A 13,146-nucleotide genomic window follows, 5' to 3' on the forward strand; every position below is an offset into this window, starting at 1 on the left:
CGTTTCCTTCGTCTTGTCCGGTGTCGCTCGAATAATTGAGTAGCCCATAGCGATGTCCAGGACGTGAAGTATGTAATTGTTCTTCCGTCTAGACTCAAGTGGCATTGGGATGTAATCCACCTGAATGTGGTCCCACGGGTAGCGCGCGTCAATGCTAATCATCGGGTGGAAGCCTTTACGAAGCGTATCCTGTTCTAAACATGTAGCGCACTGTCGTTTGACCTCCGTTGCCAATTCGAGTGCACCCGGCCACACCTGACCGTTCTGGCGGAGTTGTTGAACTGTGTCATTGGCACCATGGTGTCCTTGTTCGTGGTGAGCTTGCGTGAGTCGCGTACGGCGCTGTTGTTCTTCTGGTGTCGTGCGCTCAAACGCCGGTTGACCCTCTACGTCCGCCATTGCCACCGAGATCTCCCGTGCCGGGTCTAAACACATTACGTACGCCGTGTGTTTGGGTTCTGCATACCTGAGTCGTTGTGAAAACAGCGGGTCCAGTTTAAACCCGTTAGGGGGTCCCACTCGTGCAATCACTGTGTGTCCCCATGGCGTCTTACCTCAGACGTACTTGGCGTACTTGAGGAACGTGTGTGGCGTTCGTAGGACCAGCACTGGCTCTGACTGTAACAGCTGTTTGAATAGATCAAACCTTGGTGCCCTTGGTACCCATGGCAGGCAAACAGTTGCCCGCGCACCATCAGTTCGTATCTTGCGTAACATTCTATGTATCTGCTCCCAAGGCGGGTTCATCCATCCACCAACTGTCGACCAGTCGTGGGCAAACGCCCCTTCCCCATCATTCTTAGTCCACAATCGAGGAAGCTGGGCGTTAGTTGGGTCTGCAAATACGTCTATATCGTTCGGACCGAAGCGTTGTTGCGCTTGTTCAAAGTAACTAGTGAATAACTGCCAACAATCTGTGTACAGTATTTCAGGTTTGTCCTACTCCGCTGTCCCCTCGTGTACTCTGCTCAACATGTCCGGAAGCACATTCGAATCTCCTGGTATGTGTGGTATGCTGAAGTTGAATGGCGCAATACTGTGGTGCCATCTCTGAAGCATTGGATTAAGCTTGAGCTGTGTATTCATATATACCAGGGCCTTGTGGTCCGTGAAGACCGCAAACCGTTGCCCATCCAAGTGCTCCCTGAAATGTGTAAGCCCATACACCAAAGCTAGTAACTCCTTTATTGGTGTAGCATAGTTTTGTTGCGCATGGTTCAGAGTCTTGCTAAAGAACATCAAATAATGTTTCTTCCCGTCGACCCATTGGAATAGCGCTCCCCCCAAACAGTGATCGCTAGCGTCGGTTTCCAAGTTTAATGGTATACCGTCGACCGGAAAGTGCAACGCTATTGCATTAACGACGGCGTCCTACATCGCCTGCCACGCCTGTGCATGTCGCTCCTCCCAACGATCGCCTATCAACTCCCTCGGGTTGAGTTTGCAAAATTCGCGCAAAGGTGCGACCGTGTTCGTGAAGTTAGGTAGATGCTCGTGAAGGTAATCTGCTAAACCCAAAGCCGAGGCTATATCTTTGTACCGTAGAGGAGTGGGTCAATCGATAAGCTTTGCCTGCTTCTCATGGTCAATGTCGATACCTTGTGCCGACACTTTCTTCCCTAGGATCATGACTTCGGGAATAGCGAAGTGGCACTTGGCGGGGTTAAGCTTAAAACTGCAATATGTTAAGCGTTGAATCACCTTCTGCACCATCCTAATGTGTTCGTCATAGTCGTCGCTAGCGATAACTATGTTGTCGATATAGTGGTGGACCGGTAAGCCGTCAAGTATCGTGCTCAAGGTGCGTTGGAACTGCTGCGTGAGCATATGGAGTCCGAACGGTGCCGATGTAATTAGTACTGATAACGCTCTTGTGTAAAACTAAATAAGTATCGTGAACCTGGATGGATCGGTAGCCTATGGTATGCCGCAGATATGTCCACCGTCGTGTAGTACTTTCTTACTCTTGAGACGAGAGATAAGTTCGTTGACCTTGGGGATCAAAACTGGTCACCAGGGATAAGCGCGTTAACGGCACGCATATCTAAACACACGCGCACCTTCTTTACGTTCCCTTCCGCATCGAACGTCGGGACTGCAAGGAGAGGGAGGTTAACAGTTGTCGGTGTCGTTCGTTTCGTGATCACCAAATCCGTTAACCACTTCTTCACTTGCTCATCCACGTAGGGTAGCCATCGGTCGGATACAAAGTTACGCATCAATCTGCGCATATGCATCGCCCGTTCACGGGGTACCGGAATAGTAACTTCACTCCCTTCCAGACGACGTCGTGCGTTGTCGGCAATCTTCGCATTGGCTTCTAAATTCTGTGCCAACCGTTGGCGCACATCGGCGGGTTCCGTCGTGTTCAATGCTTGTCTGCGTGGGATGGGTTCGAGATGCTCATCTAGCTCCGTGGGGTCTATTGGTGCAAGTGGCGATTGGAATCCGCCTATGTATAGACCCGATCCTTTCAACATATCTTGCCCCACTATGATGCCTATACCTGCCGGCAAATTCATCAATTCCAGTGACCCGTCGATAATCTTGGTTCCATACCTAACGGGTACCACCTCCATCGTCCGAACTAGTAGAGAATTGAATATAAATACCCATTTCTTAAACAGAATCCATCCTTCAAACACATGACGTCTCGACTTTCGAGGAACTCGTGGGCTCACTCGTGATTACTTTATTACACTCACCGACCCTAGAAGTATAGAGAATCGAAACTCATCTAACACTAATTGATGTCTTACTCTCCTTCAAACAATTATCTTGTTGATGTGTGCCCCGCTGGTCGGAGCACTGCCTAGCCTCGGAACCTCATCGTATACTCCATCTATCGCTCCTGATTGCTCTTCTTGTCATGTGCCGTTGCGGTTGTGATATTATATTCCTCATCCTAAGAACTATGTGTTAGATATTTCACTCCTTCTCTGTTATCGCAAACTACATCTTTTGTGCGTGCTCCTGAGCCGTTTCCAGTACCTAATGTAGTTAGAAGCAGTGGTTTGTGTATGTATGTTTGTCAATTTCACAATTTTAACCTTGTGCCACCGACATTGTTCGTAGTATGTACGTTTCCACCTTATATATGCCTAACATAAGCTAAGCATACAGATACGTACCACCGCTTCTGTACTCTTGCTGCGACAACTTCTTCCGTCGACGACCCGAACTAAATCGCCTTATTCGCCCTCTAGTTGTAGTTGACAGTTCGTAGCTAGTTGTCGCTTCTCAACTTCGGTGCTACCTGATTATGGTTAGACTTAAGTAGATTATGTTAATAAACGTTGCTGTCTATTCATCCATAAGTTATAAGCCCAATAAATAACTCTGTCAGGGTCCTAACTCCTAGTTCCTTGTGTATTGTTTGTTGTGCGCGTGTATGTACATTGTCTAAGTCATATAACCTTCAGTACCGACTATCTGTGTACGTTGTTTTGACCTTTGACGTGTGTACTATGTCTTCTGGTTTACTCTGTATAGCAACTAACTACTAATTCTTCAAACTTAATGTCTAATTCCTTTGTAAAGTTTGTAAAATAATGTAGTGTATCGCTACTGCTTGTATCGTAGTATTAGACGAATCGGCTCTCACCATGTGTACCCTCCATTTCGACTACTGTATATTCTCTCTACCTTCGTCCTTTCCGCTAAAAACTCATAATTTATCGTTTACACTCATTACCCCTCTCCACACACTATTTGCACTTGTCTCATACAACCACAACTATCCTACCTATACTCACACGTGACTACTTATCTGTGGATTTTGTTGATTCTCTGATTTCGTTGTCTGTTCATCCTGGGACCTTCCTTGTTGCTCCTGGGCTGATGTAGTGTTTGATTGTAATGGCTCCTTCTCAGTTTCACTCGACTCCCTCGGTCTTGTCGTCCACACATTGTTAGTTCGACTCCCAGTTAGTCTAAATCGTTCAATATGGTGAGCCATTTCGCGTCTGCTAATTCTAAATCTAATCTCCTCGATTTCACCAATTGCAGGTGGTTCTCTACGGCTCTGCCCGTAGTTCTCCTGTCTCGAGTCTTCTTCTGCCTCACTACTGCTAGTCGACAGTAATGGTGGCATCGTATCACTAGCCTCACTACCCGAGAACCCACTATCTCTTTCTTCGTCCGGTAAATTTCGGAAGATCTCGTCAATTCGATGTGACATTCTTTGTGCTTATTATTCTTAAATCGTCCTTAGAATAAAAATTATCCTAGCTACCGGCCAGTACTTATTCCGTAGCTTTCTTTATATTACTAAAAAACTAACAACTTCCTAAAGTAAGTTAAAAATGTAGTAAGTAAACGCTGGATAACTGTATTTCAACGTTCTTCCCCCGTAGAGAGGGAGACGTTGTTCATTTATTAGGGATAATATTATTTATTTCAAAAATGTAATTGTAAAATTAGTGACTCTAAAAGTGAGTCATAAGTCATGTGCTGTAATAGTCAGCAAAAATCAAGTTTATCAGATTATTCTGATAAACTGTAAAAACCTATAATAACTAAAATAAACAACTAAAACCTAAGTACTTTTATTCTGACCACACCAACATCTTTCCACTTTACATCTGTGAGTGGATCGAGAAATGGCAACAAACCGACCCCGCCTCCGCTGGCATCGAATCCGTCTCTTTCGTTCGTCGCCCCCCGTCCACTGCATCATATTCTGATCTTCTGAAACGTCTTGACACCCTCGAACTTATCGTCGCTAAGACTCGTCCACACAATAGTGATCGTGGGGCTGGTATCCCGCGCGACCCCCCACCATCTTTCGTCTGCTGGAAAACCACTCATTTCGCCAGTGACTGCCCTGTGGGTTGTGGTCGTTGTGGCAGCCCATCCCACATTAACGCCACATGCGACGCAGGACCATTGACATACAAATTTTGCACTATTAAGAGTCATTCTTCGACGGTTTGTTCCAAACGCGTAGCAAATAAATCTTCTACCAATTATCCTGCCGTGATTGCCCGTATTTCTTTGCATATTGACTCTTCTCAAATGACCAATGCTCACGCACTCCTACTGATTGACGGCGGGGCTACCGTAAACTACCGTAAACTACCTTCACTCTACGGCTCGTCCATTACTTCACAACGTCGAACACGGTCGATTTCCACTCCTTTTAGCCGAAGACTCTTTAACGCACGTCTCTGAACGAGGCATTCTCCCCGGACTCAGCCTTACTTATCTTAGCCCGTCCCTGTCCCAAAAAATAGTATTGCAAAATAGACTAGAGGATAACGGTTATCGACTAGAATTCCCTAATAACCGCCGTATTTGCACTATTCACCACTGACTGTTCGACAACTATACCACGCACGAAAGGGGGTTATACTATGACATACGCGCGACTCAAAGCCCTAGCCGAGTCCCCACAACACACTAGATTACTCCACAATACAGTGACACCCACATCGACACGTGCCCCGCATGCCGACCCTGTCGACTCAGACCCTGAGGCCTCCGATGATGATGATATGCCTGGACTTCGTTTTGACACCGATGATTCTTCTGACGAGGATGCCACGGACATCACCCCCCCCCCCCCGCTTTCTACTCCGTTTCTCCCAATTAATACTCCCACCAATCAATCACCGCCCAATTTTCCAACCCGGGATATTCAACCACCAACCAAAATGACGCACGATGAATATCATCGCAACAACGGTCATCGGAGTAGAAAAACTACACTCCGCATGGCCCGCAAGGACAATGTGACACTGACACACCCCCCTCCTCCCGGTGTCACCTCCGAGGATTGGATGTTCAACAAAAACGACTGGGCCTCAGCCATGACCCACCTTGATTTTACGCCGACCATCAATGTATGTGCATCTCGAACCAACTCACAACTAACAAGGTCTGTTGGCCCGGAAGGTGGTGAAGTCAATGACTTCCGTAAAGTAGATTTTATCATCGAGAAATGCTACGGGAACCTTCGATGGACAGAAAAACTCGGCCCCCTCCACTCTTCCGTCGCCCCTAATGCTGATCTCCGCTCGGCCATCAAATTCGTCCGCGCTAATCCAGAATTTCCCAAACACTGTAGGATATGTATCGAGGGTAAATTTAAGCGAAAACCAGTACAGCACGCTACATCAGACTCTATCTATGGGCCGGTGGAACAATTCCATATCGACCTACAAGGGCCCATGCCCCTTGATCGATATGGACGCAAATACGCTCTCAACTTAAAGTGTGACGGGACAAAATTTGGTATTCACAGTAATTTACCTAACAAGAAGACCATTACTAATGATATTAAAGCCCACCTCGTCCAAATAACGTCTCACTATAAGCCCCGCCGGCTTATTGCTGACGGTAACAGCGTGTTTCAAAGCGAGGCTACACGCACCATACTTCTTGATCGAGGCATGGCACTCAATCGTACGCCTGCTCGTACACTCCAACTTAACGGAAAAGTCGAGAGGGCACATGATACACTCACCTTGTTGAGCCGCGCAAAGGCTTTTGCTGACCTCATTCGGAATGAGAATCTTGCCACTAATGAACTCCTCCACTCCCCGGCGGATAAATGACATCAGACCATCGTCCCCTGTTTTCCGCGCGCCCGCTACGGATGCATTGTAGTTTTTAAAATTGAAGGTGCTTCCCTCAAGCGCAAACACAAGTATGAACCACAGATCGGTCATGGTGTACTTATGGGCAGAGCACCCCACTGTACACCGGATACGTGGCTTATACACAACCTCGCCACCCAACGCCTGATTAATTCTCGGAATGTAAAATTTATCTCAGATCACATCCCTCATTGGGATAAACTCTACAGGTTATAATATATTATTACGGCGCCACTCTCTTGTGTACCCCATTTACCACCCTCCGTTCGGTACCCCCCCCCCCCCCCGCCCCCCCACCCATGACGGACAGCAGACCCCTCCGACCCACGAACCATCGCCTCTCACTATTCTCCAGGCACCTCGACCGACTCGTACTGCCCCACGCTCTCCTACGGCCACAGACCCGACTCCTGACCCAACACCTGCCCCTGCTCCCGCCCCAACCCGTCTCTCTGCCCGTGAGGCCCTCACCAACTCCATCGCCGCTGCTAAACAATCAATTGTCGATATTACTGACGCCATTGCCGCTCACCGCAATGGCCAGCCTCTCGCCAGCACTTCTTTCCTCGTTTTCCCCCATCTCAATTCTGATATTTCCCAGGAATTGACGACTTACACGTCGTTGAACCCGGATTTGAACCGGTATATCACGGAGTGCCAGACTCAACGTGAGATCGATGACATGTCCCTTAACGCCTCCCTTCCAACCGTCTCGCATGATAGCCAACTTTCCACCTTTGCACAACACCATTCCGATCGTGAATCAGTTACGGATACCGTCGACGACCCTCGCCAGGATTTCGGGGTTGAACCCAACTTAGCTGCCTTTGCCCCCGAACCTCATGTGCCCAACTCCACCACCCATCATTCTGATGTCGAATTTGACTTTTCCGACGAATCTAGTACCCCAATTCGACCAACGTTACGTTCGCTACACACTACCACCTCCCCATGCTCGATACTTGAAGCTACCGCCAACCTCGATCACGCTCTCCCCAAAAGTGTAAAGCAAGCACAGAGAATACCCGAATGGCCGTCGTGGCTAACCGCTATCAATGCCGAACATTCAGCACATGTCAAGAATAACTTAGCTGACATTGTCACACTTGATCACATTCCCAAAGGCACCCGTAGTATCCACTCCAGGTATGTCCTTACTCGTAAGCATATTGAAACCATTTTCAAAGCACGCATGGTCGCCCGGGGCGATCAACAGATCGAAGGTGACTTGTTTTTCGACACCTACACCCCTGCCGCCACGTCTACTACACTCAGAATATTTCTTGCCCAGGCGGCATTCAATGATTTAGATGTGTTTCATTATGATGTTGATACAGCTTACCTAAATTCATATCTCGACACACCCGTCTACATGCACTCACCACATTGTGCCGTCGAACTTGGCTTTTACCCCCCTAATACTCTACTCAAACTCAAACGTGGCCTTTATGGCCTTATACAAGTCGGCCGGTTATGGAATTTAGACATAGCCAAACGTTTCAAATCTGTTGGTTTCCAACAAAGTGACGCGGACGAAAGCATCTGGTACCACCCCATCCATCACATAATTGTCGTTCTTTATGTGGACGAGATTGTTCCCGCCGTGCAGCGGGACTCAGGGAAAGAAAAATGGTTATTTACTCTAAACTTTCTAAATTTTACTCGATGAAAAACCTTGGCAGAGTTCGTCTTTTGGTTGGCCTGCGGATCAAACAACATACTGACCGCATCGAAATCGACCAACAGGCATACATTGACCACATGCTTGACTCGTTCCAACTACATGACGCTATACCGAAACATACTCCAGGTACTACTCACCACCCTGCTGATTCCAACGCGGCCCCATACACCGGACGTGACTTCCGCCAACTTCTTGGTGCGCTCGGGTTTGCCCCCAATTTAACTAGCGTAGACATTGCTGCTACGCTCAATCAGCTTGCTGCTTTCGCCACTAAGCCAACCACAGAACACATGGTAGCCCTCCAACGAATACTACAATACCTCAAGGCTACAAAGACATTCAAGAATACATACCGTCGCAAAACAGTCGGCCAAACCATTGACTCGGCCCTGACGGCTTCCACCGACTCTGATTGGGCCTACGATTATGCCAATCGCCTCTCACAAACAGGTATTGTTATTTGCTTTAATAACGCCCCTATATTTTGGAAAAGTGCCAAGCAGAAGACCGTTGCAACTAGCTCCACAGAAGCGGAGTTTGTTGCCGCCTCCGAGACCGTCCGCCACATTGCGTGGGCTCGTAACATTCTTCATGCCATGGGTCACACACTTACACTACCTACAACTCTACACTGCGATAACCAAAGCGCAATTAAGGTTGCGCAAGGTACTGGCACCCCTAAAGGGTTGAAACACATAGATATACGCACACACTATATTCGCGATTGTGTTCGCAATAACATTATAAATATCATATACATCAACACTAACGATAACCTTGCCGATCTCCTCACCAAGTCTCTCCCTCGACCTCAGCTTGAATTTCTTCGCAATTCACTTATGACACTTCACTGACATGTTTACGATTCAGCTTATCGGTAAACTAAGTTTACAAAAACTTATTTACATTTATACAAACACACCAGAATATATTTAATGTTATTATTATTATATATATTTGACACCAAAATATAATAGAGACACTTCTTCAGAAATAAGATTTATACTGTCTTTAAAATTGTCTATAAATATACAAACAAAAATGGAGGGTATCCGGCTATCCGCATAGCCTTCTAATTCTAAATTGTACAAAAAGGCTATGGTATGCGGCTATGCACTTTTTAATTTTTTTTGGGAATTGACATAGCCTTCTGAAATCAAACAAAATTGAAGATCACACAAAATTGAGGAAATTTATTTCATTCAATTTAGAAGGTTTATATGGTTTTTGGACATTAAAATGTTCAGGGTAAATAATATATATGGTTAAAAGTGTAATCTAGGATCTTTTGGACGACTTTTATGATTCCGCATGTTCTATGCAAGTGTGGATTTTTAAACACGATATAATAGCTCAACGAGCATACATTCGGCTATATGCCATTTAAAATGTTCCTACATATAAAATAATCCTTCACAAAGTCAACCGGTAACAGACTTGCGACTTATATACAGTCCTAGGTGGTCAACAGCAGCTACAACCTAGAGTTCTCCAGCTCGATCGGCCTGATCTCCAGGAAATTTCGGTACTCCGTACTGACAATCAGGTCCGGGTGAATCGGGAACCCAAGTACCCCCCAAACTTTCGCAACTATGCTTCTGAACACCTGGAAATCCACAATCTTTGAGTGGTTGGTCCATGTCTTGGCAATAAGGGCCGGGGAAACCTTCCACCCACCGACACCCTGAGTACGTGAAGGATTACACGGGTGTTATTCAATGAGAAAACGAGTAATACTGAAAGGTTGTGAGCAATCTGTGGCAAACTGGTACACGTAGACCACACTGAGCAAAAAATACAAAAAAACAAACCGCCGTAAAAATCGGTCATAGCAGCAATCCTGATGAGAAGCAAAAACATCACCCCAAGGACAATCAATGCTAGGGCTAGCAGTGACGCGGGTTCAAGGGTTGGGATCACATCTTAGACAAAGCTATCCATATAAAACAGCAGTACGTAATATTCGAAGCAAGTTACACACACCAAAAAACAACAACTGTGCGATAACCAACTCCTCATGTCTACACCTGTGTACACAATCACAATATCTCAAACACACACACACACACACGAGAACAAGCGCGCGTACATGATTCGCATTTTACAAAAAAAACAAAAATATATACGCACATTCAGGCATGTACAAGCAGTTTTGAAAATAATGTGCCCGCTGCTCTGGACAATTCCTGATGACATATTACGCTGGATGGTCAGGTTTACCCAGCACAACGTCATGAGCATCATCACTTTACAGACACGTATGTAATTCTCTTCACACACACACACACACATTATATATACATATATATATGTATTTACATTCACACAGATACAACGACCTCTATTGAAGCAGTCCTGCATTGATTGCCCTCCACAGTCCCTCGTTACAGCCCAAGGTGTCATGTTCATAATTTCTTCATACTCCTCGTCCGAGATGACTATGTTGGGGTCTCCCTTGCGTGTCTTTTCGTGCAGATATCGCTTATTCCAGAAGATACCCGATTGCCGGAAGTAATCTTCCCAGCCCCTGCACAGGACAAGGAGGCGTAGTAAGGGCTCATAAGTGAATTACGTATAAACACTATCGATAACCAAGTCTTCAATAAACGATCTTATCAATCCGTCCTCCAACTCAAGAGTTTGCGCAACAGGCGGAAAATAAATAACACAACTGTACATGCAGAGCGATTGAAGCACCGCAAAACTATCCATACTCAAAAACTGTGTACTGTCCTAAAGCGTGAACTCCCTCAGTACAAGCTACGATCCGAAGCTGACCCTGAACCATTGGCGACAGGCCGAGCACCATATACCCTGAAATCGTAAGTGAATAGTGGACAAACTAAAGTACCTGTCTTTCCCCTTCAAACCACAAGGCCCACAATAATAGCACTCCAGGAGTGTTGTCCAGAGACGGGGTTGGCTCTGGAACCCCGTCTCTGGACATTCAATGATATTCCAGGGCCTCAGTACACACATCTACATACACATGGACATGCCATCGCAGGCACGGGAATGCACATACCTGTCTGCGCCTAGGCCATACTGTCCGAAATCATAGCCCTCGGGATACCGTACATAGTCGGAGGCTGGTCCAGGTCCTTCAGTAATCCGGCGTAGGCGAGCTTCGGAGTTGTCGGTGTTGAAGCGCGTAGCAGGGAAGCGATAGCCTCTGCACACACGATGGGGATTGAGTAAAATAAGTACTTGCACGCGGGTGTGTCAGTAGGGGGTTTGTGTGTGTCTGTTTTAAAGACTGCTATGGCAGAAGCCGTTTGGGTACGCTTTATGGCCGGTAAATGTAAGGTACTGAACAGAAGGTGTGCTGAGATGTGTTTTATCAGAATATTTTGGTCGTATAGTTTTCTGGATCGGGATATAGACCTAGATCCCTCGGCAATCGTGAGTCTACTAGACGACAGTTGTTCATCGTGCCCATCACAACAACACGGTGCATCCTCACGCAATACGGACAGAAACACACGCCCAGTTGTAGCACACGTCCACGGGCGCAGGCCATCAATCTATAACACTCGATGAGACACAACTAGGAATCAGTAGCAGCATGTCACTATGACAAGCGCATTGAGAAGTAGACGCACACAGCACAGTAACTCCAACCAGTTTCGAGAAGAGAACTCCAGACATACTGAGGGCGTTCGTAGTAGTGCCACGCCAGGGGTTTAGCCGTGTGGTACATATCCCAGCCGTGTGTGTATGAGCGTAGGCCGAGAGTGTCCTCCTCTCCCTCAAAGATCAGATACGGATCATATGGGACCTGTATGAAGCGCAAGTGGTTAGTCAGTGTATGCTAGTGGGCGATGCAACGGTTGGGGCCGTGGAGGTAGTGGCACGGGGTAGGGCCTACCTAAAGCACGTGGTATGAGAATAGACATAGAGACACAGACACGTACACAGAAAGAAGAATATAATATATCGGACAGGGCGTTTGAATGACACCTTAGAATGACATGATATGTATCTCCAGAGGAAGTTTGGGGTGGATATACACATTGACTGCTTGTTCGTATGATGATGGACATTGACAGATAAGACACACGCAGCCTCGAAAATACACATGACAATCGCAATGACACCCCACTCCTCCGTACAAGTTTGAATGTGAAACATATTCACATGTATTCGACATAGTCTCGGCACACACCCCATGCAACCAAGGCCCTTCATAGAGGTTGAAGGTTTGGACATGACAAACTGCGGCTGAGGTTCTACACGCGAAGCATCTGATTGTGAGTCAGCCCCAAAGTTAACGACAATCACCAACACACAACTACGCAGTAAGACATTATTAGACATGACAAACGCTACTCATACTCCAGACACCGCGTACATCCACAAGAGCCGTCTCAGAGGATAAAGTGACCAGGTATCAAATAAACGCTAAACGCAAAACCCGCAATGTAGTGACAGCACAAGGACATACATATCACACACATGCACAGAAGTAGACTTGGTAAATGTGCCTTATGGCTCACCCTTATCGTACGACTTCAAGCGATAGCAGAAGCTGCAACTGACTTTAGGGTTTAGTCCAGAACGTACTGGTATCCACAAGACATCCGCAACACGCACACACAGACATAAGTGGACCTGGCAAGTGCAACTTATGTTTCACCCATGTCGTACACCCACGAGCCACATAGCAGACGCCATTAAATCATGAACTTGGATTGTATTAATATTATTTAAAACCAACAAACAAACACCCGCACCCACACCCACACCCGCCCACACATAAACACACACACACACACACACACACACACACACACACGCACACACACACACACACACACACACATATATATATACATAATAAATATACTACGTACATATATATAA

The 13,146-nt window shown here is 46.5% G+C and overlaps 1 protein-coding gene across 1 annotated transcript in view; it reads right to left on the bottom strand.

The window, feature by feature from the left end:
* Window positions 1-9,456: 9,456 nt before the first annotated feature.
* Window positions 9,457-13,146, bottom strand: part of SARC_02060 (hypothetical protein) — a gene marked incomplete at its 5' end in the record, with an annotated part of 8,584 nt that continues 4,894 nt past the window's right edge. The window contains 4 exons of the mRNA XM_014304183.1: window positions 9,457-9,967; window positions 10,623-10,810; window positions 11,309-11,455; window positions 11,934-12,061. Of these exons, the coding sequence (XP_014159658.1) occupies window positions 9,765-9,967; window positions 10,623-10,810; window positions 11,309-11,455; window positions 11,934-12,061 (666 nt within the window). The 3' untranslated portion in view covers window positions 9,457-9,764. The remainder of the gene's footprint in view (window positions 9,968-10,622; window positions 10,811-11,308; window positions 11,456-11,933; window positions 12,062-13,146) is intronic.

This window comes from Sphaeroforma arctica (genome assembly GCF_001186125.1).
Source record: "Sphaeroforma arctica JP610 unplaced genomic scaffold supercont1.89, whole genome shotgun sequence".
In the NCBI taxonomy this organism is placed as follows: Eukaryota; class Ichthyosporea; order Ichthyophonida; genus Sphaeroforma; species Sphaeroforma arctica.